Below are 25,093 nucleotides of genomic sequence, written 5' to 3' on the forward strand. Positions count from 1 at the left end.
ATAAATGCAAAATATCTTCCACAATTGAGGCCAGCTGTGCTAGCAACATGCCCAGTAGGACCACTGGACCACTACCTAGTGGAAAAAATTACTCCCTCACCAGTGCTCAGACACTCTCAAGAGGCACTCTGAAGCTGCATGGATGACTGCAGGCCATTGATGTGATTTTTTTCCCTAGTACTCAACAAGCAGATGGAGGTTTGTGACTGGTTTCTCCCAGCCAAACTTCCTGCAGAGGGATGACTAGTTTCCAGAGTGTTAAACAGACATGTGACCATGGCTAAATGCCAGATGGCTGGAAAGAGCATTGGAGCAGCCCTCACGATGCAGGTCTAGCCTTAGCTGCCAGCATCATGTCCCATATGTATGAGCTCCCAGATAGGAAGGCCCGGCTGCAAACTGGGAGTGTGACACAGGGATATTACATAGCACAATTTTTAGTGATACAATCATAGATTGGGCCAGAATGAACAACACTTTTTCTTTCCCTTGCTTCCTTCACTGTGCAAAGGGATCTGCTTCAAAAGCTCTTTTAGTGATAGTGTAGATGGAAAAAGCTGTTTCAAAGCAGGACACCTAACAGGAAATACAATTTTTGCTTTAGCAGATATAATGTTTGTATCATTCTCACAACAGATGACTTCAGGGAATGATGAAACACTGAGGTGTAGGTGGGCACTGCAGTTTGTGATACATAATCAACCAAGGTTAGTGGTAGGGAAGCTGATGTTTGTTGTTGTAAGGGCTACAAGGTTACAAGTCTATCTCAAAAGCTTCATGCAATGGACTTACAGGTACTCAGTCCCCAGGAGCGCTCACAACAGCAAAGCCTCCAAGCATCCTGGCTCTTTGCTCTCACTTGTAATCAGTGTACAGCCAGGGAATTTGTGTCTGCATTTGATTCATGGTGCAGCCATTACCGACGCTTGTAATCAGGAGCAGAACACAAGTGGAAAGGAAAACATGGAAACAAAGAAAAAAGCCTCCATGTGGCATCACTCTCTGCAAACCAGCAACTCCAGCTGGTTTCATGACCTCTTTATGCTGATCTAACTCTGGGCTGCCACAGAAACAATCAGCCCTAAACCTTCCTGCCTACCCTGTCATGAACTGGACCAGGGAATTCAAATGCTATTTACCATCCTTTAATCAGGTTCCTTTTCATTTGAATCAGCCACCTGAGTGGCATATTGCTCAGCCTGCCCAAGCACTGGAGGCAGCAGGAGAGCACAGACAGCGACAGCAATTCACAGTGAGATTAGCTTTTAAAAGCTGTTGTTTTACATCAACAGCCTCACAGCACACCAGCCTTAACCTGCCTCAACATCTCACATACACACACTGACACAGTCGCAGAAAGCACAGGCAGGTTCAGAGGTATTGAAATGCATATGCCACATCAGTTACACACAAATCAGTGATCTGCCCAGAATGATTTCATTTACGCCTTAGTCGGTGAGATGCTTATGCGAGGCATGAAATGAAGCTAGAACTTTGCAGACTCTTAATGAGAGTATGCGTGAGACAAACAGCTGGCAGACAAGCGATAACTACCAAAATACTCCAAATAAACCAACTACAAAAGACAGTTGTCTATTTATTTTAAAAAAGAATTTTGTTGCTGTTTTTATTTTCAAGAAATATGTACGCTTGGAGAATAAACCAGAGGCTTTTTTATCCCCGTTGATGTCTAAATGGCAATTCTCAAATGCAAATTTCAGTCACGTGACAGCATTTAATCTGTATCAACAGAGCACTCTGATCCCTGAATGGGATTTTGGCACTCTAGTCCATTAAGTCATATTTACATTCTGGAGGTGGAGACTGGTTCAGAGGAAGCCTGAGGATTTGAACAAGGTGGGAACACTTATCGCTTTATCACATGGAATGGTGCTTAGTCCTTCTGGGAAGTTCAAGTCTCTGTGTGGTTAACAGCTGTGCCAGTCCATTCATCAACATCATAAATATGGTCAGAGACATCACCAGCACATAGTGGCTAATGCTGCAAGGAGGAGACAGATAAAAAAAGTGAGAGAAAAATACAAATTTGCAGAGTTAAAAAAAAAAATCCTGACATAAACAACCCTCTGAATATTTTTTTTCATTTTAACTAGGCCTAATTATTGACCTAGGATGTCATTATATATGCTGCTCCTAGAAGACAAGTATTAGAGCAGCACTATCATGTCAAAACCAAAGTCTGTGACAAAATAAAATGGTGGGGACACCAGAAACCACAACTGAGCATATATCAAGTGAGTAAGAGGTGCCAGGCTTCCTTTTTATTCAAGTAGGTAATTCAAGTTATGTGACTAAAACAATTGCAAAACTTCCATTTGCTGTCAACTATAACACAGAATCTAGGGAGAACTTGCCATCAGGTAGACATTCCTTGTTAGTAAGACAACTCAGATATTTATGATAGCTGAACTGCAATTTTCTAGAGAAAAAACTATTCCAGTGACAAGAAGCTGTAAGAAAAACAAACAAACAAACAAAACAACCAAAAAACCCCACAACACCCCCCCACACTACTTTTTCACTCACCATTCTGAAAACTGTAGAATTGTCTGCTGTGGTAACACATGTTTCCAAAGAGATTAAAGAGGTGAGTTCAAGAGTGGCTAATAAACACAACACGAAAATGCAGCTTCTGGGTTAGAAAACCCTTAATTCACTAATGATTAAAAGTCTAATGAGCAAAGAGGTTATTCTCCACTCGCTCAAATTCTGTTACCTGATATTCCCTAGTGTTACAGATCGGCTATTCAGGGTCAGACTGAGATTTGACCTAGGATATTCAGCATTCTATGTTCAGTGGGTTCAAGGTCTACTTGGAAATAAATCTGGCTAAGGATGTCAAGAATAACAAGAAAGGCTTCTTCAAAGACACCAATAACAAAAGGAAAACTATAAAAACTGTGGATCTGCTACTGAATGGAACAGAGACCCTTGCAACAGAGGTTGCAGAGAAGGCTGAGATACTGAATGTTTTCCTTGCTTCAGTCTTCACTGCCAAGGCTAGCTCTCGGGAATCCCTGACCCAGGAGATCAGGGAGCAGGTCTGCAGAAAGGCAGACTTTCCCTTGGTGTGGGAGCATTGGGTTAGAGACTATTTTAAATCTGACATCCACAAGTCCATGAGTCCTGATGGGATGCATCCACAAGTGCTGAAGGAACTGAAGACAGTGCCAGGCTACTCTCAATCACCTTTGAAAGCTCATGGTAAAGGTGAGCAATTGGAAAGGTGCCAGAAGACTGAAAGAAAGCCAAAGTCACCCCAGTCTTCAAAAATGGCAAGAGAAGGAGGACCAGGGAGCTACAGACCAGTCAGCCTCGCCTCCATTCCTGAAAGGGGATGGAATGGCTCAACCTGGAGGTCATCTCTAAGCCTGTGGAAGACAAGAAGGTGATCAGGTATAGTCAGCATGGATTCACCAAAGGGAAATCATGCTTAACCAACCTGATTGCCTTCTATGATGGGATACTAGCTGGAGATAGATGAGGAGAGAGCGGTGGATACAATCTACCTGGACTTCAAGGCTTTTGACACTGTCTCCCTTGATATCCTCAAAGGCAAACTCAGGAAGTGCATACAGGATGAGTGGACAGTGAAGTGGATTGAGAACTGGCTGAAGAGCCGATCCCTGAGGGTTGCAATCAATAGCACAGGGTCTAGTAGGAGGCTGTCACTAGTGGTGTCCCCCAAGGTTCAATACTGGGCCCAGTATTGTTTAACTTATTCACCAATGACTTGCATGACAGGGCAGACGCTTCCTCAACAAAGATGTCAAGAGGATGAAGGCAGGCTCTTCTCCATGGTGCCAAGCAACAGAACGAGAAGCAACAGGCAAAAACTAGAACACAGGAAGTTCCACCTAAATATGAGGAAGAACTTCTTTATTGTGCAGGTGACTGAGAGCTGGAACAGGCTGTCCAGAGGGGTTTTGGAGTCTCCTTCCCTGGAGATACTCAAAAGCCATTTGGACACAATCCTGAGTAACATGCTCTGGGGGATCATGCTTGACCAGGGAGGTTGGACTAGATGACCTCCAGTGGTACCTTCCCACCTCAACCATTCTGTGATTCTGTAACATCTCAATCGAGCTGCTGTTAATGTAAACCACTAGTCATTAAGAAACCAGAATTTTTCCAAAGCCAGTGACATTCCAGGTTAGAGCTGCAGATGAAACACCTCTGCACTTGTCTTCATCATGCATCCAGTACTGCTTTGTTTTTTTCTGGGACTAATGAAGATACTGGCATTCCGACGTGAGAGATACTCATACCTCCTGATGCACTTATACCCACAATTTCAAAGTAGATGGCTCTTTAGGACAAGCAGAGTAACTTCAGACTCGATGAAGTCTGAGTTTAGTCACAAAAAAGGATTGCAAGGAACACTGGCTGGCTTAATGATCTGGAATTTCTGCCAGAGGACTCATTCAGTTTGAGAGTTTAGCCACAGAAGAGCAGTAAAGCTCATAATGCCGATGCTATCAATCCTCACAACCCTGAGACTGTAGCAACTCTGGCACTAGCCTAGCACAATTTAGCTCTGTGAAGTGGAGAAGCACCAGCTCTTAACAAAGCTGGGCCACTAACCACTACGAGAGAGTAAAAGTAATCCAAAAAGTTCACTAATGAGCACAAGCTCTTCTACAGCCAGAGTACCAGTAACTAAAGGACCAAAGTGTATGGAGAACGCAAAACCAGACTTCACCGATGCTATAGGATTTTTCCGTTTCAGTTAAGTCTGACTAAACCTTCTCACAAATACCTTGCTAAAAATACATAATTTTAAGAAATTAATTAGAAAAATCCACTGGCATAAATGGGCTCAGACCTCAATGAGCACAATCCACCTCAAAAGCTTGCATCCATGTAAACTCCCACCCGCATGCAGCACAACTGAAAATATTCAGTAATGTGAACAACCCGAGGTTTAACATATCAAACAGGAAACGTCTTTCCTACGAACATCTGCTTCTTGCAATTCTAGCTAAGCAGAGCAGCATGTCTATGAGAGCCAAGTTCCTGTCCTGTTTCTGTGGGGAAGGCGTAAGAAGACACAGCGAGATCATGCATGAAGTCAGGCAGGAAGCCTACTGTCACCTGGGCAGTGCACTTCGGACTTTGTAGTATACAGCACATCTACAACAAGATAACGCAACTCCCTCTAGAGTTGCCCTTGCAAGACCATCTGCATGTTACAGCTTCAGTTTCAGCTCTCCATGGGAAAGGAGGTGTTGACAGCTGAAATTCAAACCCTTGTTGCAGTTACCTTCATGGCTTCATGTGCCCTTGGGGACTCTACAAGCAGCACAGGTACATGAGTTTGCATAGCTCTTAAAGGAACAGCTACTCCAATAAATAGCTGGACGGCTTAGTATCTCATGCATTACTGGTAATACCTCAGCCTTCCTTCTCACCTGGCTCCAGAATTCTAGTTTTTCATGTAAGCAGCAAGGCCGCATTCCTTCTAACTTTCAGAGAAAGCTTGAATGAGAAATCTGAAAATCACAAGCCAAATGAAAGCCCTGCCTTTATTCCTACAGATACCCCAAGACAGCCACCAGAGGACCATGGTTGGCATCAGCATGGTCCCTAGACAGGCATCTGTCAAGACCCTAGACAGCTCCTGTCTGACCCAAAAGGAGCTCTTTCAGATGTGCTTATCAGTGATTTGGGGGGGCATAGAGATGGGCTTTCTCAAAGGCAAACGTCTCCACAAACTCTTCTTAGCTACCTGTCAGTTGAAGGACTGGGTACCTTTGCAAAGAAGAGTGTGTTGCACACACTTCTCCCTTTCTATTCAGCAAAAGGCTGAATAGTTATGCTCCTTTATTAAGATATCAGTCGTTCAGAGTAGATATATATACTGCCATAGAGCACAATTAAAAACAATTTCAATCTACTTGTCATGTAATTACAAATAGTCAGCATCTCTGGGGTTATCAGCAACTGGTACTGTGGTGCCTGTGGGTAGTTCTGTCTGGTGAATTACATTTTAGGCTGAGGTAATGCTGTAGGTAAACAAACAAAGCAAGACTCTTACGAGTATATGCCAAACAGCAGTGTCAAAATCTTGATCCCTATACAATTCAGAACTGCAACCTTGACTGGATCTGTAGTTACAGTGAAGAAGGTAATTCTCAAAACAAGCTTTCTGCATCAGAAATCAAAGCTGAGCCAATGAGAAAAGGGAGCGAGATTCTAGGCTCCAGGCAAGTCATGTGGAGGAAGAAGAAACATAAACAGATATAAGAGAAGAGCATAATGGGGCACAGTGAGGCAACACTTGTAAATGAAATGGTAGAGGTAGCAGGTGTAGGCGATCATGGATGATCTATGGTAAGGCCATGCTGTTCAATGGAAAGGTGAGTGCCCTACATATGGATCAATGTCAACAGGGAAAGCTAGTGGTAGGAAAATTCTTTAGCAGGGAGGAAGACACCTGTTTTGGTGGCAAGGAACCACAAGGAGAACATATGAGGTACTACCATCTCCTGGCTTTTTTTTGTGACAGTGTATTTTGGTGAGAAGTACTAATCAAAGACAAGAAGAGCCTAGATAGCCAAAAATGAGAGGGGTTGGGGGGCCAGAATCAATCTTGTTCCAAAACTTCGCTTTCTCTCAAGACAGGCTAATTCCTAAGATGACACACCTGATTAGAAGCTGGAAAGACAAGAAGATGGAGTAAGTTACCATAGCACTTAAAAAACTAGAAACAAAACAAGTAAAACAAAAACAACTTGTGCAAGAAGTGAAGAACACTCTCCAGAAGAGTCCAAAAATATTATTTCTCCATGACATGCTATTTTGAACGGTGGGACTGTTCCCAAGCACACCCCACAACCCTAGATCTGGATTCTGAATTTTAAGTCTCTTGCATTTACAGCCAGGATTCCACACCCTCTCTCCTCTGTTTCACAAAAAACAAATCACAAAGCACATCATTTTTGTTTTAATAGTCAGACCAAGAAACCCCAGCACCCCAACCCTGAAATCAATTCCATTATCCCTAAAACCTACAAAACCAGTCTTGTGTTTAATCTATGCCCCCGGACCTTCAAGACTGCAGAAGAACAGTTAAGATCATAATTTTATCTTCCAGCAACTGTTATAAAAAGAGGGAGCAGTACAGTACGTGTCTGTATAAAGCTATATAATAGTCATATAAAGAACCTTTAAGGTTTATCTTGACTATCAGATTGTAAAGCTATTTACAAATTGCATACACTGTAAAGACATAGTAAGCTCTAAAGGCTATTTCCCTCTCTCTCTCTGGAGATCTAGAGATAGAGACAGATAAATATACCTTTTAAGCCGCAGAGAAATTATTTTAGCGACATTGCATATGATGCAATTTAGGTTACCTCGAGATATAGAGGTAAAGGGTAGCAGGCCTCAGAAGCTTGCGTAAGCCATTGCTTTGAGTTCCACATTCACCGCAAGATTATTATCCTGTTATTACACCAAAACAATGAAAAGCACTCTCTGAAAGACAAGTTTGCACTGATTTTGGCACAGCCATTAAGAAAAGAGGCTTTAAAACTTTCTAAGAAGCCATAAATATTTATGGTAATTGATAATGTACTGCAAGGAGGGAATCAGTCGATAACTTGCTGAATGTGGTAATACAGGACTGTATGTTGGATCTGTTGTTGCTCAGCATTTCATTAATGAACTGGAAGAATGGAAAAGGTAGAAATTTGCTTCCATTCCAAGACAATACTTAAGTGGCATGGTGAATTCAATCAGGAGAATAAAGACGTCACATTGTTAATACAAATATGAGGCATAGTAAAATGACATGTCATGTAGTTAAGACATGGTAGAACGAGACGTAGAAGTCAGGAGTTAGGGGTGAAATGTTTAAAAAAAAAAGAAATGTCAGTTCAGTAAACAAACCTGACTTCCAAACAATGAGATCCACTAGGAAACAAAACATCAGCTTGAAAAAAGGAGTGAAGGTCTTTTTATCACAAGGGATTTAAAACCAGCCCTTCCAAATGAAACTTGAGTATTGGAAAAGACAAGTATTGCTTAATGAGAGTCTCCTACTGAACTTGCATATTCTTGGTAAGGGAGAGGAAATACAAAAGTTTTAAAGTGTGGTAATTAGAAAATCCATAGAAAGCCATGACCACAAAAAAGAATGAGTATGGAAACATACATCAGAAGCTTTACAAATGTGGCACATATACCACCGGACTCTAACAGACTTCGGAGGAATGAACGGCCACTGGGCAATTACATTGCTGCTTTTCCACCTGTGATTTCAGTGATGTGGTAACCAGTAATGAAACACAAATCCAGATATTTTTGCTCACACACAGTTCATATCAGTGTCACAAAACAAACAAAGCCCCCCCCCCCCAAAAAAAAAAAAGAAATCATAAGAGCAGGTGTCCCTAAGAGTGCTCCTATTCTTTGTTCTGAGAAATCCTATACAGGTTTTGTTCAGATACAAACAGTTGGGGGTGAAAACAAAAAAAAAGAACCATCATTTCCTTAACTGACTCAGCCTTCTCAGGAAAATTTTGGCAACATGTAAAATTTCAACTAAGACAGGATATTTTCAGACCTTGCTGTCAAAGCAGCAACAGACAACACTGCAGAGAATTGCCACAGAGTTGTCACCGCACTTGCAACAGGAGGACAGGAAAAAGCCACGTTAGTATCTCACTCCCACTGGTTTTGGGAATTGCCCAAACCCCCGCAAAGCTCATCTTCCCTTTCAGGAATAAACAAAAAAAAGCTTCTGCTGTTGCTTGCTAATTTTGCCAAGGCCTGAGGATCACACATTAGAAATCTGCTCAGAGGAAAAAGTTCTGGTGTGAAAATAATGCTCATGCTATATAAAAGAAGGACCATTTCAGTACTGTCCCTATGGCTTCACCTCTTTTCTTCACCTCATTATTTTTATCTTATGTGCCTGTACACACATACATACAAAACGAATATAAAGAGACTACAATAAAATAACATAGGTGGTGGAGTCAAGCACTCAAAAGTGAAGTAATGACAGAGACTGCCTGAACATTATGCATTGCCACGTTAAAAATTAATCACAAATTACTCTTCTGAAAGGCCTTTTTCAGCGCTTTCTTCAGTGATCAAAACACACACGTGGAGAGGCAGAATTATAGTGGTGCATAACGAGCTCTCCTAAAGTCTTCAGAATAAGGCAAACTTCCAGCTGAAATGGATCAAACAATGCATCACTGTTGTAAAGCTCTACACTATGAAGGCTATGTATCAGAGAGGAAGCTTTTGAGTACATGTAACAATTTATATTTTTGCTGCTAACTCCTACTTAGCAAGCTTCTTACACAGCAGAACAGAAATTTTCTGAGGTCTTTAATATCCTTATTAATCTGCATAAGAATTAAAACCAAGGGATGAGGCCATCTAATTTACCATAAACTGACCAAAGCAAGGAAGCGTGATGTTAAAGCATCATTTTCACTATTTGATCCAACTGTATCTCTGCCTCCTAGGAACCTTCAAAAGGTAGCTATAAGCAGGAATTGGAACCTCGAAAGAAAACAGGTAGAATACGTGTGCACATGTGTGTGTCCATGCATGCACCTGCTGCTGGGAATGTGGGGGCTCAGCAGACTAAGCAGAACATTAACAATGGGTCACTATTCAACTTCTGTTTAAATAACAGTGTCAAGTGACCAGATTGGCTGGATTAGTAACGACGCATTCCTCGCTAAGCTTATTATGGCATATTATCTATTTCCACAACTCAGGGAAGGTAAATCTGAAATGTGTATTCCAGGTGTTTATTATTTGTGGACTATTCATAAACAAGACTCCACAGTTGAAAACCTGCCCCACGATGTATGCTGTGGAGGCCAATATGACTCATAATGCAAAACAAATTCTGTTACTATACCTGTGATTTCTATGTTTGAATGCTGAAGTTAAACTTTTCCCTGAGCAGAGGGAGGATAAATGCATGGGCCTTGGTAGCCACCAACATATTTACACAAGGTTCATGAATTCACAGTGGACTGTATAAGGAGGCTTAACTAGACACAAGACAATTAACAACTTTGATAAATTGTTATTTTAACAGTGATTACAACTAATTAAAATGAAAAACAGTAGTTATAATATTTTTTGTGTAATTACTCTTAGCAATGAAACAAATCCTGCTAACTGTATTTCTTGCCATGTTAGATTCATTATTTTGTGTTGCTCTGGCACAGATTTTCAGACACAAGTTTTAGCTTGAGATATGTATACATACACGTGCACATGTGTTTCAAGTATGTGAAACATCCCTGAATCATTTGATTAAGGAGAATAATTGGAAAAAATTACAAGAGTTATGAGTAGATAAACAACAATATGAACCTATGAGCCTTTAAAATGCACTGGAGGCAAAAAAGGTACTGTACCTTGTTCCAATATCCAGCCAGCTTCCATAATCTTTCACCAAAAAGAAAAAATGCTAAGAAATAAAACAACTTTGATTAGTACATCAACACCCCACAATTCAAAACAGAAAATTAAATCCCAATGTTTAAGGCCGTTTACTCAAAATTTCTAATTCTTCAAGTAAAATAAGGGCAAAACATTTCCAGGAATGCTCATTTGGACCATAGTAAAGAATAATCTAGGAATAAGAAATAGATTTAACATGCTATCAAACAAAAACGTCTAAAGAAGCAATAAGTTCTGTCTAGATGGGCATGTAAGAAACAGTAATAACAGAACTTTTTCAATAAGAAAAGCCAAACCACCTTATTGTTTGAAATAACAAGATCTCAAATGTATAGTGCCTAAAAGTTTTCACGGAATTTCAACACAAATTTCTTCAGGCAACTCTGGCAGTTCCCCACCTGTAAAGTGGGAATAATGTTGGGAGAAGATAGTACTTGTCTATTAGTGACTTCCCTTAATTCTAGCTGGTGGCCACATTGATTCAAGATCACATACCCCGTTCTCTTTTTTTTTGTCCTGCAACTTCCTCTCTTCTTTATACACACAGAGCTCCTGCATATCAAACCTCTTCAGTAATATGTGTTTTGTTGCCTTTTTTTTTTTTGTATACCAAGTACATACTTGTTAATTGTTTTAAAATACTTAAACCGAAATAGAAGAATATGTGAGATGTAAGACCTGGATATACTGGGCTTGCTACACACCAGTAAATACCTGCAGGTTTCTTTTGGTTTAGTTATACTGATTTTATTAGTGAAATGTTATGAATCTGGTTTAATGGTATTTTAATCCTTTTCCTGTGGGAATTATCCAAAATCAGATTAGTCATACAGACTTATTTGAAACTAGATATAACTATACCTTCTTCATTTCTCACTCTACAGACAAATTAGTAATTACTGGATTTTTACTCACTGTTTTTCCTATCAGGTGATATTCACAGATCTCACTGCACTAGGATATAAGATCAGGAAAGCTCACTCCAAGGGACAAAATGAAAACAGCATGTATGAAGTGACAACACCAGCTCTACCTGCTGGTTTGAAAAGGTTTCTGTTTACCTTGTGATAGCTAGTGGCACTCTTGTTGAGATGAAGACAGTTTGAGTGGACAACGAAAGCATACTTTTAATCTGCAAAAATTATGCTGGGGTATCGTTCAGCTTTGTGTTGTTTTAGCTAGCTTGGTTTGCAGACGCAAGCTTTCTGAAGATAGCATTTCCTAACAAAGGGCACCAAGTGTCTTTTCGGATGTTGCTGATCTCTTGGATTCTGACAATTTTAACAGAGTTGGTGGGTAATGCATTTCTCTTTTTCAAGGGAAGCTGGTGTGGGTAAAAGGTTGCAAATTCCTGAAAAATTAACTAAACCATGCCCACAGCTAAAACTGATATTCTTATTTAAATTTTTCCTAGGAATTTGATTGTAAAGTATATGAAAAACTCAGAATGGTAACTTATTACTTCATTTTTGTCTCCTATTATTATGAGAACATTGCTTCTTCAGATGCATTAATTACACAAAATTTGAAGAGCAGTGATTGGAAGAGTTTTATCTCTAAGTTATGCCAGGATTTCAATCCAATTCTCTGCCCTAGTTACAGGAACTTTGAAGTCTGAAACAAATTCAGATCTCTCTTGACGGAATTAGGAGAACCCTCTGCTTCTTGATCTTATTGGAACAGAATGTGCAACAACAACTTACCAAAGCCATAATGTCTGAAATCACAAGAACAATGAGGAAAAGGCTGCAAAGAAAAAAAAAAAAAAACCAAAAACAAAATCAGACCACTGACCTTTATTTATGGCCACGGATGTTAAAAAAGCTTATTAAAACCCCCACAAAGAAAGCAAAGTAAGATAGGATTTCTTGCACTTGCCTTTCAAACACTTGAGTATATTTCAAAGTATTAGAGAACAGTTAAAATACATGACTAGGACATGTGGCATTTATAATCCCACCCTGCCTGAAAAAGGCATTTCAAGTTAACAGTTTCAATTTTGCAACAAATAAGCCTAACTTGAGTAATTTTTTGGAGAAAAGAGCATCTTTACAAACAGCACCTGCCTATTCCTCATGCAAGAAGCTCTATGCTAGTTAGACCAAATACAGCTGATTTAGGAGCTTCACAATGTACCCAAGAGTGAGCAAAGCTGTTTGGCACAGGCAGACAGACACCTGAGTTGATCAGTCCCACCCTGACAACCACCCTGCTGGGAAAGAGGCTGCTAAAGGAGGAGCTTTGCGCCCTTCCAGATCTCTGGGTGCCCATAAGCTGCTCTGGGAACACCCAGCATTTTGGTGGCATGCTCCCAAACCCGTGGGCCTCTCTGTCAGGTGGCAGGTTACTCCCGGGAAGTAGGCTGTGGCCAGTAAAACAAACCAGAAGGGAGGACGCAGAGCTAGTTTTTCCCCCCCATTAACCTAATCTTCTTTTCATTAAACTATGTAAATCATAAATTACGTGAAAGCAATTGCTGTAACTGGTTAAAACTGGTTTCTAAGTTAATGACACTGAAACAATGTTGCAAACAGCTGACCCATTAACAAAAAACCCCTTTAAATAGAATACAGATAATTTATCAGTACTACCCTCCTAAAACCACAAAGGGTTTTTTCAGGAAAATGTCCTGCTGCAGCGTTGCATGAGCATGTACTGGGGGGACACCCATACCACTGCCTCCAGATGAGGAAGTTTCTGATACTGCCTGTGTCAGTTGTGCTTCATTAGTAAATCAGGATGCAACAAACCAGCTGCATTCTCGGACACACAGAAAGGCTTCTCTTCCCCTACCTACAGTTCAGATAGAATGTTGCAATCTTACAGTGCCTAGGAGACACTCAGCTAGAGGGCTATTTTCACAGGCAAGCTCCAAGAACATATTGGGACAGAACATTCCCCAAAGAAAGGAAATTAATCTGTAAACAGGGAGTTTAGGAGCAATTTGTCCAAATAATAAAAATCTACTTTTTGCCTTTCTGAACTGCAGGAAGCCTTTCACAACAGAAGGACAATGCTAATTTCAGGGCATGTTTATATACTGCAAAGACAAGATTGTTCCCTGTGATGCCTTAATCTATCTAGCATGGGCAGCAAGAGCAATAAAGAGTGCAGCACAGACTTCAGGATGCACTGACAATCAGAGCACAAGCCCTCCAGGGATCCTGGGCATGTCTTGCGGTTTCTGCTTGTTCCCAGGCTGGTGCTGTGGCAGTATCACTGCTATTGTTACCTGAACGCAGCTAAATGAAGCTGGCACAAACACCAGACAGAGTAACAACCACAGCCTCATAAAGCAGCACAGACATACTCATGTCCTCTGGTTTACGAAGCTGGTATTATTTCCCCTCTCACACATACAGATTAACATTCCATAAAAGTTTGCAATATCACCAGCGCTGCCAAGGCAAGCATTCACAAGTTAGGAAATGCTGACCTTTATGCTGCTCAAGCCCTAGAAATGGAAATCACTAGCTGGTTGTCTGAGCAACCCCAGTCCCTTTTGTATAAGCCTTACTGATGAGGACGAATACCCTTCCTTGGGGGTCCAAGGATAGCTCAAGTACAGTGCACACACAGAGCAGGTAAAAGGGATGGTGAACCTCGTGCTGCCACTCCCACAAGAAGTCAAATTTCAGACTACCCCATCTCTCATTAGTATGGAGTGGTGGTGTACAAGGGAGACAACAGACAAGGCACAGGCAGGATGAAAACAAACATAAAGGCAGAGAGCATCACAGTACGTGAGAGCAGCTTTCTCCTGCTCAGCTGAGCAATATGAAGGAGAAAGTCCCTGTGGTCCTTCTGCCACTGACAGCAGGACTTTTAGTCAGTCCCATACATCACATGGTGACAAGCTGAAAATCACATGGCTGACAGAGACCTCCTCCACCTCAGCACTATCCATAATATCACATGATGAACAGAGGATTCAGTCATGTGCACTGGGTCCACTGAAAGGGGTAAAGAGGGATAACACAGAAAATAAAAATCTAGACAGTGAAAAGCATGACGATATTTCAAGTCTGGATACAGCCCTCTGTGAGGCTGGGCACCCATCTCACATGGTCTCTACAAAGTCTTTAGAGATGAGGAAAGGACTGGCAGCCATCTGGTCCTACTGCAAAAAAATATGTAATACTGAACACATCTGGGAAGCACTGAGGTGCAACGAAAGGACATCTGGCCTTTTTTTTTTTGTTTTTTCTTAAATGCTATTTGTGGTGAGGTCAGTGCTACAAATCTATAAAGTGGTTACTTTATAAATGGGCTATTTAAAAAATATTATACTATAGGCAGAGATGCAATATAAAATAAAAATTAGACTTTAAATTCTGCTCATTTTTTTACATTATGGAGGAAAAAGTGCTCTTTCTGTGTATTGTCAACAAAGAATATTAAATATCTGATTGTTTCAGACAGGGTGAACACTTCCATTTATACTCATTTATTACTTAGAAAACAACTCCTGAGCTTGCAAAAATCACTAAACAAAACCCAAACCATAATAACAAATAAAAGTAACAATGTGATCTAATAGTTTTGGGGGTTTTTAAATTCAGATTGAGATTTGACAGTCCCGAATTCTTATAAAATAGATTTGAAACACTTACTAATGCAGAAATATAGCACTTACGGTACCTCTTAGAAGACAGCTGTGTTGTGACTTGAACAGCTTCGAAAGCACACGACACCAGAACAAATGGGATTACAACCTGTTTAAAACACAAGCAACATGTTGGCTTATAGTAATATTTACAAAACAACCCGGGCAGGTTGTGGAAATATTTTCCTGCTTTTCAAATGTCTATGTTATGAAAATGTCTATGTTATGAATGCCTATGTTATGAAAATAAAATATAGGCTAGACAGGGTAGAAAATAATTTTGCAGGAAACACTTCCACTAAATGAAAAACTACAACTAAAAAACATGAATGATCCTCATTTCATTTATCCGTGATAAATACTGCAACAAGACTAGAAGTCACAACTATTTAGATTCAGTATCTCATGTGACAGAGCTCCAAGTGTAATAGGACAATCTCAGCTCATCTCAACCACAAAAAAGTCTAAATATAGAATGCATTCAGTAAGACAAGGATTACACTGCCCCTCCAAAGCCAAGTCAAACAAATGTAAATGGTTCAGTAAATTAAGAAAAAACCAAACAAGTTAGAAACATGAACAGTGCCTTTTGCTCTTTACAAAGCTGACTTGCAATCCGTAAGTTAGCAATGTCAACGCATTGCTAAAACCTGATTTCTTGCATCTAGAAGGTTTGCATTATTGGTGTCCTGCCATATAACATGCAGTATACCTGTAATTTAAGTCTGCTTTCTCCAGGACAGAAGCAGCAGAAAGGCAGAGGCAGGAAATACTGCTTATTTTAGCAATAACCCAAAAAGTCAGTGTTTCCCTTCACCCCTCTGGCAGACTCTTTACTCAAATGCTAACAAAGAACTCCCACACCTTGCCTGCAAACAAGAAGTGCATGCAATCCAATCTTTGACAGACTATTTAAAAATATAAAAAATAATATCCATTGTAAAATGACAACCTAATCAGTAGAACATTCAAAGCCTGTACTTAACGTAATATATTTAAAGCTAATAATATATTTATAATCTCAACATTTCTGTAGATATAATGCTAACGGAAAAGATTATAGTTTTTAAAATGAACCAAGTCTTTTCAACATTTGAGATTTCCATTTTGATACGATATACTGACCTAATGCTGTTAAAATATACATCCACACACTTTAGCTTCTCTCTTTTGGGAAATAGAATGATCTATTTTTAGAAACACTACAAAGGCTGAAAGTTCTATACATCAATGAAGCTCAAATACACATACGTGTTTTTGTGAATTGCAAAGTAACAACCATGTACGTTATACATTATTTATTCAACAGTTCTTTAAGATAATTTCACTAAGGTAAGATTACTAACCTTCAGTACAAGCAAGCCTCCCATCATGAAGGGACTGAACACAGTCAAGAAACAATAGACAGAAGCAGGATCAAAACTAAAGAAACATGAAAAAGACATTACATATCTTTGAAGTGGCATTTTCCATTTAAAATTAGAGCATTTAGTTAGCCTGTAACACACTGGGTGTTATGAGACAATCTCATAACCAAAAAGCTCAAGCTCTTCGGGAACATGTCACAGAGAGCAGAAGCAAAATAATCACCATTCCACTGACTGTTGCTTTAACTCTGTTGCCCTGATTTTGCTAACTAAATTTATATTTAGTACGTCAACTGCAGGAAGAATTTTTTGTATCCTGTGTCTCAAATCAATGAATAAAATTTACCTGTTAATAGAAGCTATGTTTCCAGTGCCAAAAAAGGCTGTCACTATGAAGAAAACCTAAACGTATTTAAGGACAATACACCACAGAAATGGCTACAATAAAATAAAACCATCATTTCCCCTCCTTCATTCCAATTTACTTTCAAAATCTATCATGAAATTACAAGAAGCTGACCCACTATGACAGCTTTACACTGCATTAAGAAATCCCAAGTATTGTCTAGCTCTACCCTAGATTTCACAAATGATTATGTCAATTTTAAAAGACAGGGACTGCCTGGGTAAGGGTTTAGAGCCTGTCTTGTGGCCTCTGTAAGAAAGCTGCAGCTGGCTTTTTGGGCCCCTACCTGGCAAGACAGGAAATATCTGGATCACAAACCCAACTGTGCATTCAAACACACATGCTTTTGCAGAAAGTAATGACATATGCATGTGTTCTGCACACCAAAAGAGATGGCTTTATTGAAGAACTGACCATGGAAGAGGTAGTTGGCTCTTAAACAAGACTAAAGGTTCCTATGCTATCCTTCCCATGGATTTGTTGTCCAAAGGTTATGCTGAGTCTACCCACTGCAACACAGGACGCCCATTTCTTTCCTTACTTGAGGGAGGGAGGACGAATCCGGCAGTATCTGTATAGTTGGAACTTTTTTGATAAACCCTATCCTTTTCATCTAGATGCAACGCTTACTGCTATATGAGCCCATGAAAGACATTTTTCTACCTACTGAGCTCATTGGAGCCCATTGCAGCTCACACAGCTTCAGCTGAAGGATGGTTTTTAAGTGCTTTTTTGCATAAGGCAGAGGGTTAGTCAGTGAGGATGGCTGCTGCTGCCAGGGCTCCCTCTGGTCCTTTCGCTCCTGTTATAGCTCCTGCACTGGATCATTTAAGTCTCTCCATAAACAATTTGCTACCAACTGTTCAGTAGAATTGTTGGGATTCCTCATGCCATATTTTGGAAGGATTAGGTCAGCATAGCTGAAGAAATTATGCTTCCCAAGAGTATCACATAACTTCAAGATTAGTAACACAGCAGTCTAACAGAATAGTACAGTTCTGTCAGCTAAGATTTATAAGGACAACAGGTCTGCAATAAAACAAACAAAAAATACCAGTGGCACATAGGTCTAATCGAAATGCTAAGCATGAGCAATCTGAATCTTCTTCCCTTAGACCAGGCTATACATTCTCTCAGCAAATGCTGACTATTGGGTCCTATATAGGAACCTTGAGATCATCCTAAGACACACGGTTCGCAGGGTCACAGTTGCAGTATGACTGCTCTAGCAGAAGAGATTTCTCCTCTAATACCTCTATTTCTGAACATTAAACAGCACTTAAATCAAAAAAGCCAGAACATCTTTTGAGCAGGAGTGCATCATATCTGGTCTCTGCAAAGGAGATCTGCACATTGTTTATCTTTTCAGGAGCTGAACAAAATACATTCAAGTGTTTGAAATTAAAGTAGTGCTCACTGGTGGGGCAGTGTGAGGAGCAGAAAAGGCCTTGACTCTGTGTAAGCACTGTATTATCAACAGTGTTCTCTGCACAAATCCAAAACATAGACTTACACTAGCTATTATGAAGAAAATTAACTTTATCTCAGCCAAAACCAGCACAGCTACATTCAAGTGTTAAAGTAGTACTATCCCGGACCTTTAAAAAATACAATTGGATTGCTTGATTTTTGTTTTGGCTAATTTTTAGCATGTGACAGACAGCAATAGCTTTACTAGAAGATTACTTTTTGTTAAAATAGCAAATGAAACTGATAAATTTACTGCAAGATGTCTCTGCTTTGTTCAGGTATACTCTAAAGCAAAGACAAACATCCAACATCTAGCAAACTGTTTCGCTTTCTTTCTTAGCACTAAACTGCCTTCTTAAAGTGGTTTCTGTTATACTTCCTCTGCTGCAGGTTTCCCATGTTCAACAGCATAGTTCCAAAGTCAAACAGTGTGGACTCTGCGTCTGTGATACACTCTCTCAGATTTGGTTATCTGACAAACTGTAAGGTCTGTTTTTGCAAGAACCACTATTGAAACAACTCCCTCAGCAACTACAATAATCCACCTGCACTAGAAACCCCTATGTTCTAGACTGGCTCAGTTTCTCTCCTACATGTCCACTGATCATACTCGCTGCCAAATAGCTCTCACTTAACTGCAGTCCCATGACGAAAGAGAAAAATTACAATGCTATCAAGTCTGTACAGTATTAAAAAAATATCAGCTGCAGTTTCAGCTACAGCAATGCAAACTAACTATGTTAGTGAATGAACAGCTCTTCCCTCCTAAGCCCATATCACCTCTAACAGCAGAAACCACTTGCAATATAAATAATTCTAGGCCAGATTTTGTGAACGTGTTTTACTAAGAGCCTGCAGGAACTTTCTTTCTTCTCTCATCTGCTTGGCCATGGCCCATGCCTGCTTCCTAACATTTGCTTCCTAACGCACTTCCATACTCCAAAAATGAGAATAACTTTAATATCACCTTTATCAACTGATTCGTGAAGGTGAATGAGTTCCCTCCAGCCAAAATGTAATAAAACAAAAGCAAACTGAAAACAGAATTCCTTAGAAGAAAGTTTACCTCAGGTGTAATGGTTATAAGTGGGCAAGGAACCAGATTCCAAAACAGTGCATTTTTAACTACTTGATGAAAAAGCATAATGTACAAGATCACTGCCTTTTGAGCAACATGAGTCAAATCATCTTTACCAGCTTCTGTTTCCAATGACTACCAGGCTACAGATTTTGATTACAGGTCTTTTTGAAACAAACCCATCTTTTCCCTAGAATGCAGCAACCAGCAAAAGGATACAAAGAAGAAGGACCTCCGGACATCATCTAGGTGGAGCTCTCGAAACTGAGTTATATCCACAGCATAGGCGAAGTTGAAAACAGCAAGCTGGAAAGAGAGCAGAAGAAATCAATACTGAATATCAACTAATGGACTTTGATAGAGCCACCATATTTTTACTGAAATGAATGAGAAGGAAGCCTACTTCCCTATCATCTGTTATTAGAGTATTATAATGAGGACTGAAAACCTTTCCCATATTTTCATTATACTTTAATGAATTAATGAATCTGCCAGAAAGACTGTACAAGTGAGATGATCAAATGAACAGTGGAGCTTCCGCTGTTATCTACACTAAAAATGAACTTCTATGCTTTAGACTTATCATCATAAATATTCCTCCTACACACACACACTTCCACTGCTCACATGAGCATGTAGATAAAGACCTACAGAAATAAAAGACTGCAATTATCCTCATTTGACTTCTTTTGTGAATGAAAATCCTAAAATATTCTCAGTCTCCTTTACTCAGTTCTCAGCACAATATCATTTGACCTGAAGAGAAGTTATCTTCATGGAATTTAAGAGGTCAGTGAACTGCTTTTCACTAGGGAAAAGAAAAAAATCAAGTAATAGGCATTCAACACGGACAACGTTTTAATTAAAAATAATCTCACATCATCAGAGAACTGAGCCAGATTCTCTAATACAAGATTTACTTTGCAGCATATATTAACAGGCTGATGATTTTTTCTAACCTAAAACATGAAGCACGGGGAAGCATTTTTGTTCCTTTCACTTGAAACCAAAAGTTTTAAGTGAATGTTGACACACAGGAAGTGATAACATAAAAAATTACAGCATACCTATGTTCTTTTCATTTACATTTGATTAATAAAGCGTTCATCACTGTTTAATACTGTTTTAATAGAATTTTATTTTACAACAAAGAGAACACCAGACTAACATCACAGATGTCTTTTTACAAGATGCAAAAGAGTGGGGTTCTAGAATGGAAGAGAAAGTACATCCCACAGATGCCAAACACCTTTAGTTGCAATCATGGCATCACGCTAAATGTACATTTTTACATTCAGATTCCATCTCTATCACTTAAGATGCCACAAAACACGCTCACACTCATCATCCTAGCTAAACGTAGCATAAATAAAAAGTGATTCCTGGTTTTATTTCTGATATTCAGCCTTGAATTGGTAAAACCTGCTCTCTCTCAAATTTCAAAACTGTCTTCCCTGTAAGAGCACTACAAAAACACAGTATGTGTCAGGTTCGGTCTGATGACTGACTTGGCTCAGATTTCAATCGCAAAATAATCTTCTAATTCCCTAATTATCATGAGCTGCAAAAGGAAGGAAAGATGCGTAACAACACTTGTCTTCAAGTTACTCTGGCCACTCTCATGCATCTGTAACCAGGTTGTCTGTGACCTGCACCAAGGAGGGCTCATTTGGGAGGAGTGGGAGAGAACTCTGCAACTGCAACAAGCACATGGATCTAACCAAAACAATGGCACAGCCACAGTTTGTTAAACCCTTGACCCAACCTAAGGGTTAAGTTGCAGCATGGGCTTTGCAAATTACTGACAATATACTAAGTTTTAAGGTGAAAGAAGTTGTGTTGACTACAAAACTCCCTCTCCAAGCAAATCTGAGAAGGTGCTAGTTCCAGGCTAGTCTCCAGCTCCTTGTTTGTCTAAACAGAGAAAAATCGCCATCCCTGAACAAAGAGTAGGACAAAGTCAAATGAAGATTTCTAATATTTCTTATGTGTCTTCTCAGAAATCAAATTATTTTTTTTCAGCCTCTCACTTGTGACTCTGTGACCAGAATAAAAAAAGTACAGTCACATTGTACTTACTCTAAAGAGTTACTGTACCTTATGCTGAATTAGCACCATACTTGATGAACAGAGCTTTGTAGCCTACAAAACATACCACTACGTATTACTAAGTCAGACTGTCTTCCTGCATTCCTAGAAATGGCTCTGATGTGCAATATTTTCAATAACAAAGTACAAATCTTCCTTTCAAGGTCACATTCCTAGTCCATGAAACAGCTGATAAGGGCTTCCCAAACTTAAAGAAATGCAAAGTGTTGCTGTCTGAAAACCACTCCGAATATTTATTTCATTCTCAAAAGAAAAAAAAAAAAGATAAAGCTGTTACTTAACCTGATATATCTATCAAGAGCTCTTACCTTTGGTTTGAGTGAAAGACCATAGCGCTGCAGTGCTTCTTGCTCCATATTTATCCACACAAACATCAAACCAAATAGCACCAGTGGAAAAAGAGCTTCATATCTGAAGAGTAACGTAATAATCATAGTAAATGCAGTCACTAACAACTAAACATCAAATGCTGACATGTTTCTTTTCTTTTTTCTTCACACAGAGACTATACCAAGACCTAGTGGTACTCTCTCCCTTCTCTCCCCATTTCTGAGTACCCACAGTTGGTTGATTGAATTTTAAGGCCATACAGTAATTAAACAGTAAAAGTATGAGAAACAGAGGTTGCTTCAGCTTTGTTGTGTTTTGCACCCATTTTCTTATTTGATGGCTGCCACAACGTTGTATGAGCACCCTTTTTAATTCTAACAAAACTGGAATAAAGTTAAAAAGAAGCAGAAGAAAAAGAATCACATTTGACATTCATTTTCTGCAAAATGGAAAATTTTGTAACAAGAGCTACTTGGAACTGAGGGGTTACAGTCCAACTTAGACAGCAACTCTAGACTGTATCTCTTTAGGACCTAATCACACAAACTCATTCTGGTGATCTCAGTTTAGTTCTGAGAGAGGAGAGAGGCATCTGTATACTAAAAGATAGTACTCTGTTGAGAAGAGAGGTTCTAAGGAAAGAAGCATCTGTCTACTAAAAAGAGCATTACATTTCACTGAACTGAAATATACCACTATAGCACTATATACCAATCCTTCACAATAGCAGCCCCAAGTCACACTATAACCATGGCCACTAAGCTGTTCTAGCTACACTCTCAATCTCAGAGGAGTACTTCTGGCTCCTACAGCACTCAAATAGCAAAGTATGAGTGCACTTACGTGAGACATTAAAACCCACAGATAACATAGTGGTGTAGATTGTAATCAGATAATATTTAGTTTCTCCTTGCCCTCTACATCTCTGTTGAACTTCATGGTACATCTCAATTTTTTCTTTGAGGATAAAATTGTAATAGCAACACTGACTATGATAATAATACTGACAAGATTGTAAATGTTTTCCTTTTTATTTTTTTCCTCCTTAGGCACACACTTGTTTGTCTGAAAATAAGAAAATCATCGCAGTTAATCTCAGTATTGTTCCTGTTGGGCTCCCCACTAGTGCAGCTACAAAGCAGTTTCAAGCTGGAACAAAAAAGGTTGAATAGATATTTCTGTTTTAATTACCAGAATGACAAGATGTTAAACATGAAGACAACAACAGCTGGGTTGTCAGTAAACAGAAGTACCTACAATCCTCATAATGTCAGTAAACAGAAGTACCTACAATCCTCATAATGCCTACAAATTAAATGCCTTCACCTGAGTCAGTGACAACTGGTTGGTTGTATGTACCCATGCTCTTCAGCTGGCTTCAATACTTCCACTAACTGCACCTAGAGAGGTGCTGTAATTACCCGGACAATGTTCTGGGTTATCAGTACATGGTATAAGAGTACCCTGAGGAGAGAAACACTGGATACTTTTGGTACCAAGTACTTTGGCTTTTGTTTTCTTTCTTAAGACTTATTCCAAAATTTTTTGGTCTATTTGGACATTGTAGGAAAACAGCAGAGAACTGTCAGAACTGTCAGTGTTTATGTGGTCTGGTGCAGGGCTAAAATACAAAGAGGGCGATTGCCAGCTTCAGAGGGAACAACATTCATGCTTTATCCAGTAGCCAGCATAGGCTAAGAAGCTGAGTGTAAGAATGTGTGTGCAGTCAGGAGTAACATTAGGATCAAAATCTTAATGGGGAAGTGGGAGGAAGGGGAGGCAGAAGATAAAAGAAAAAAAGAGATGCTTCAACCAAAATGAGAGTATCCACAGGAGGCAGCTATTGCAAAATGTCTGCTGCAAGATATTTAATTCCACTTAATTTTCCAGTGTAATTAAATCCAGAGGATAAGTGGGAGGGAAAGCGGAAAGAATGGTTCCTATACTCCCCATTAATTATGCTCTTAAGAGCTACCAAGTCTGAAAGAAAAGAAAGGGTGGGCTGACATAGTGTTTTCTTCATTTAAAACATCAGAGGAGTTGACTTTTATCCAAAAAGAAGCAAGACCTAGTCTTTATGGGAACAAGCATCCCTTTGAAAAACAATTATTTCCACAAAAATCTCTCAGAATAAAATTTTCCCTCATTTTGGGACTACCTGTTTCCTGTCCCACATCATTTAAGCCATAACTAGACACCAGTGCTGAGCAGCCAGGAGAGAAGCTATTTCCTTTTGTTTGCAAGCAGAAAAGCACATGTCAAAACAACAAAGGACATAAACTAAACCAGACTTTCTTATTTTACTGCAAGATGGTTTGAATACATACCCTTCTAGCCACTGCTTTGTCTAGTTGAAAGGAATGTCAACAAACTAGTGTTTATAATACAAGTAGGAATATGGAAGTTCCCCTGAAATTTTATTTAGTAAACTAAACAAAGAGATAAATGGTGAGACTACAGTTGGAAGCAAACGTTACACCTCTAACAGAACTGTGCATGAGATGAAGCAGCTTCACATACAGCCCTGGATTTTATATGTAAAACCAATCCAAACAGAGTTAGAATGAAGTACCCTGTGCTGAGGAGCAGGTAGGTGGACATCAGGGAGAGCAATATGCTGAACAGTCGCTGAAAGAGAAACGTGGGGCTCAGTAACAGCAACACTGGGGAAGAAACTGCAATGATAAGAAGAGATCTGTCAGTCACAACATGCAGAACATTTCCTCCTTGGTAGCAAAGTAATATTCTTCAAATCTTGACATTTCATGTACAGAAATTCAATACAGGTCATATATGATCCTCTATTTTCAGAAGTCACTTTAGCTAAAGAAAAACCAATGTTTGGAACGCTTCACATTTATCAAAAGTAATTTTAGTTCTCTCTAATTTTAATTCCCTGTCTTTCTACCTCACAGCCTTTATAATTCTCATGAACTGATATTAATAGGTCTGTAAGAAAATGCAGAAGCACTACCCTAAAAACCAGTCAAACTTGACTGTTTAATACTCCTCTGAGAGCCCCTTATCATGGCCCTGAGGACTTCTGGTAGCTTGAAAACTGCAGTGACAGAGCCACTGCTCCATTGGATTAGAGTCATAGAAGTGCTTGGGTTGTAAAGGACTTTAAAAATCATCTAGTTCCAACACCCCATGGGCAGGGACACCTTCCACTAGATCAGGTTGCTCAGAGCCCCATCCAATCTGGTCTTCTATTCTTTGTAATTAGATTAGGAAACTTGCCACATTCTGAGATGCAACTGAAA

At 39.5% G+C, this 25,093-nt stretch overlaps 1 protein-coding gene across 5 annotated transcripts in view; it reads right to left on the bottom strand.

Moving 5' to 3' along the window:
* Positions 1-1,585: 1,585 nt before the first annotated feature.
* The window catches only part of PIGN (phosphatidylinositol glycan anchor biosynthesis class N), a 101,029-nt gene continuing 77,521 nt past the window's right edge, over positions 1,586-25,093 (bottom strand). For 2 of the 5 annotated variants that reach the window (XM_032707611.1, XM_032707606.1), the window contains exons 21-29: positions 24,403-24,505; positions 21,809-21,911; positions 19,611-19,697; positions 16,784-16,839; positions 16,417-16,492; positions 15,106-15,179; positions 12,168-12,210; positions 10,419-10,471; positions 1,586-2,002 (exon numbers count right to left, since the gene is read on the bottom strand). In XM_032707611.1, coding sequence (XP_032563502.1) covers positions 1,879-2,002; positions 10,419-10,471; positions 12,168-12,210; positions 15,106-15,179; positions 16,417-16,492; positions 16,784-16,839; positions 19,611-19,697; positions 21,809-21,911; positions 24,403-24,505 — 719 coding nt within the window. In that variant the 3' untranslated portion in view covers positions 1,586-1,878. Of the gene's footprint in view, positions 2,003-10,418; positions 10,472-12,167; positions 12,211-15,100; positions 15,180-16,416; positions 16,493-16,783; positions 16,840-19,610; positions 19,698-21,808; positions 21,912-24,402; positions 24,506-25,093 lie in introns of those variants that run through there. The other 3 variants (XR_004360501.1, XR_004360502.1, XR_004360503.1) reach the window with 3 other exon arrangements.

This window comes from Chiroxiphia lanceolata, chromosome 1 (genome assembly GCF_009829145.1).
Source record: "Chiroxiphia lanceolata isolate bChiLan1 chromosome 1, bChiLan1.pri, whole genome shotgun sequence".
Lineage (NCBI taxonomy): Eukaryota > Metazoa > Chordata > Aves > Passeriformes > Pipridae > Chiroxiphia > Chiroxiphia lanceolata.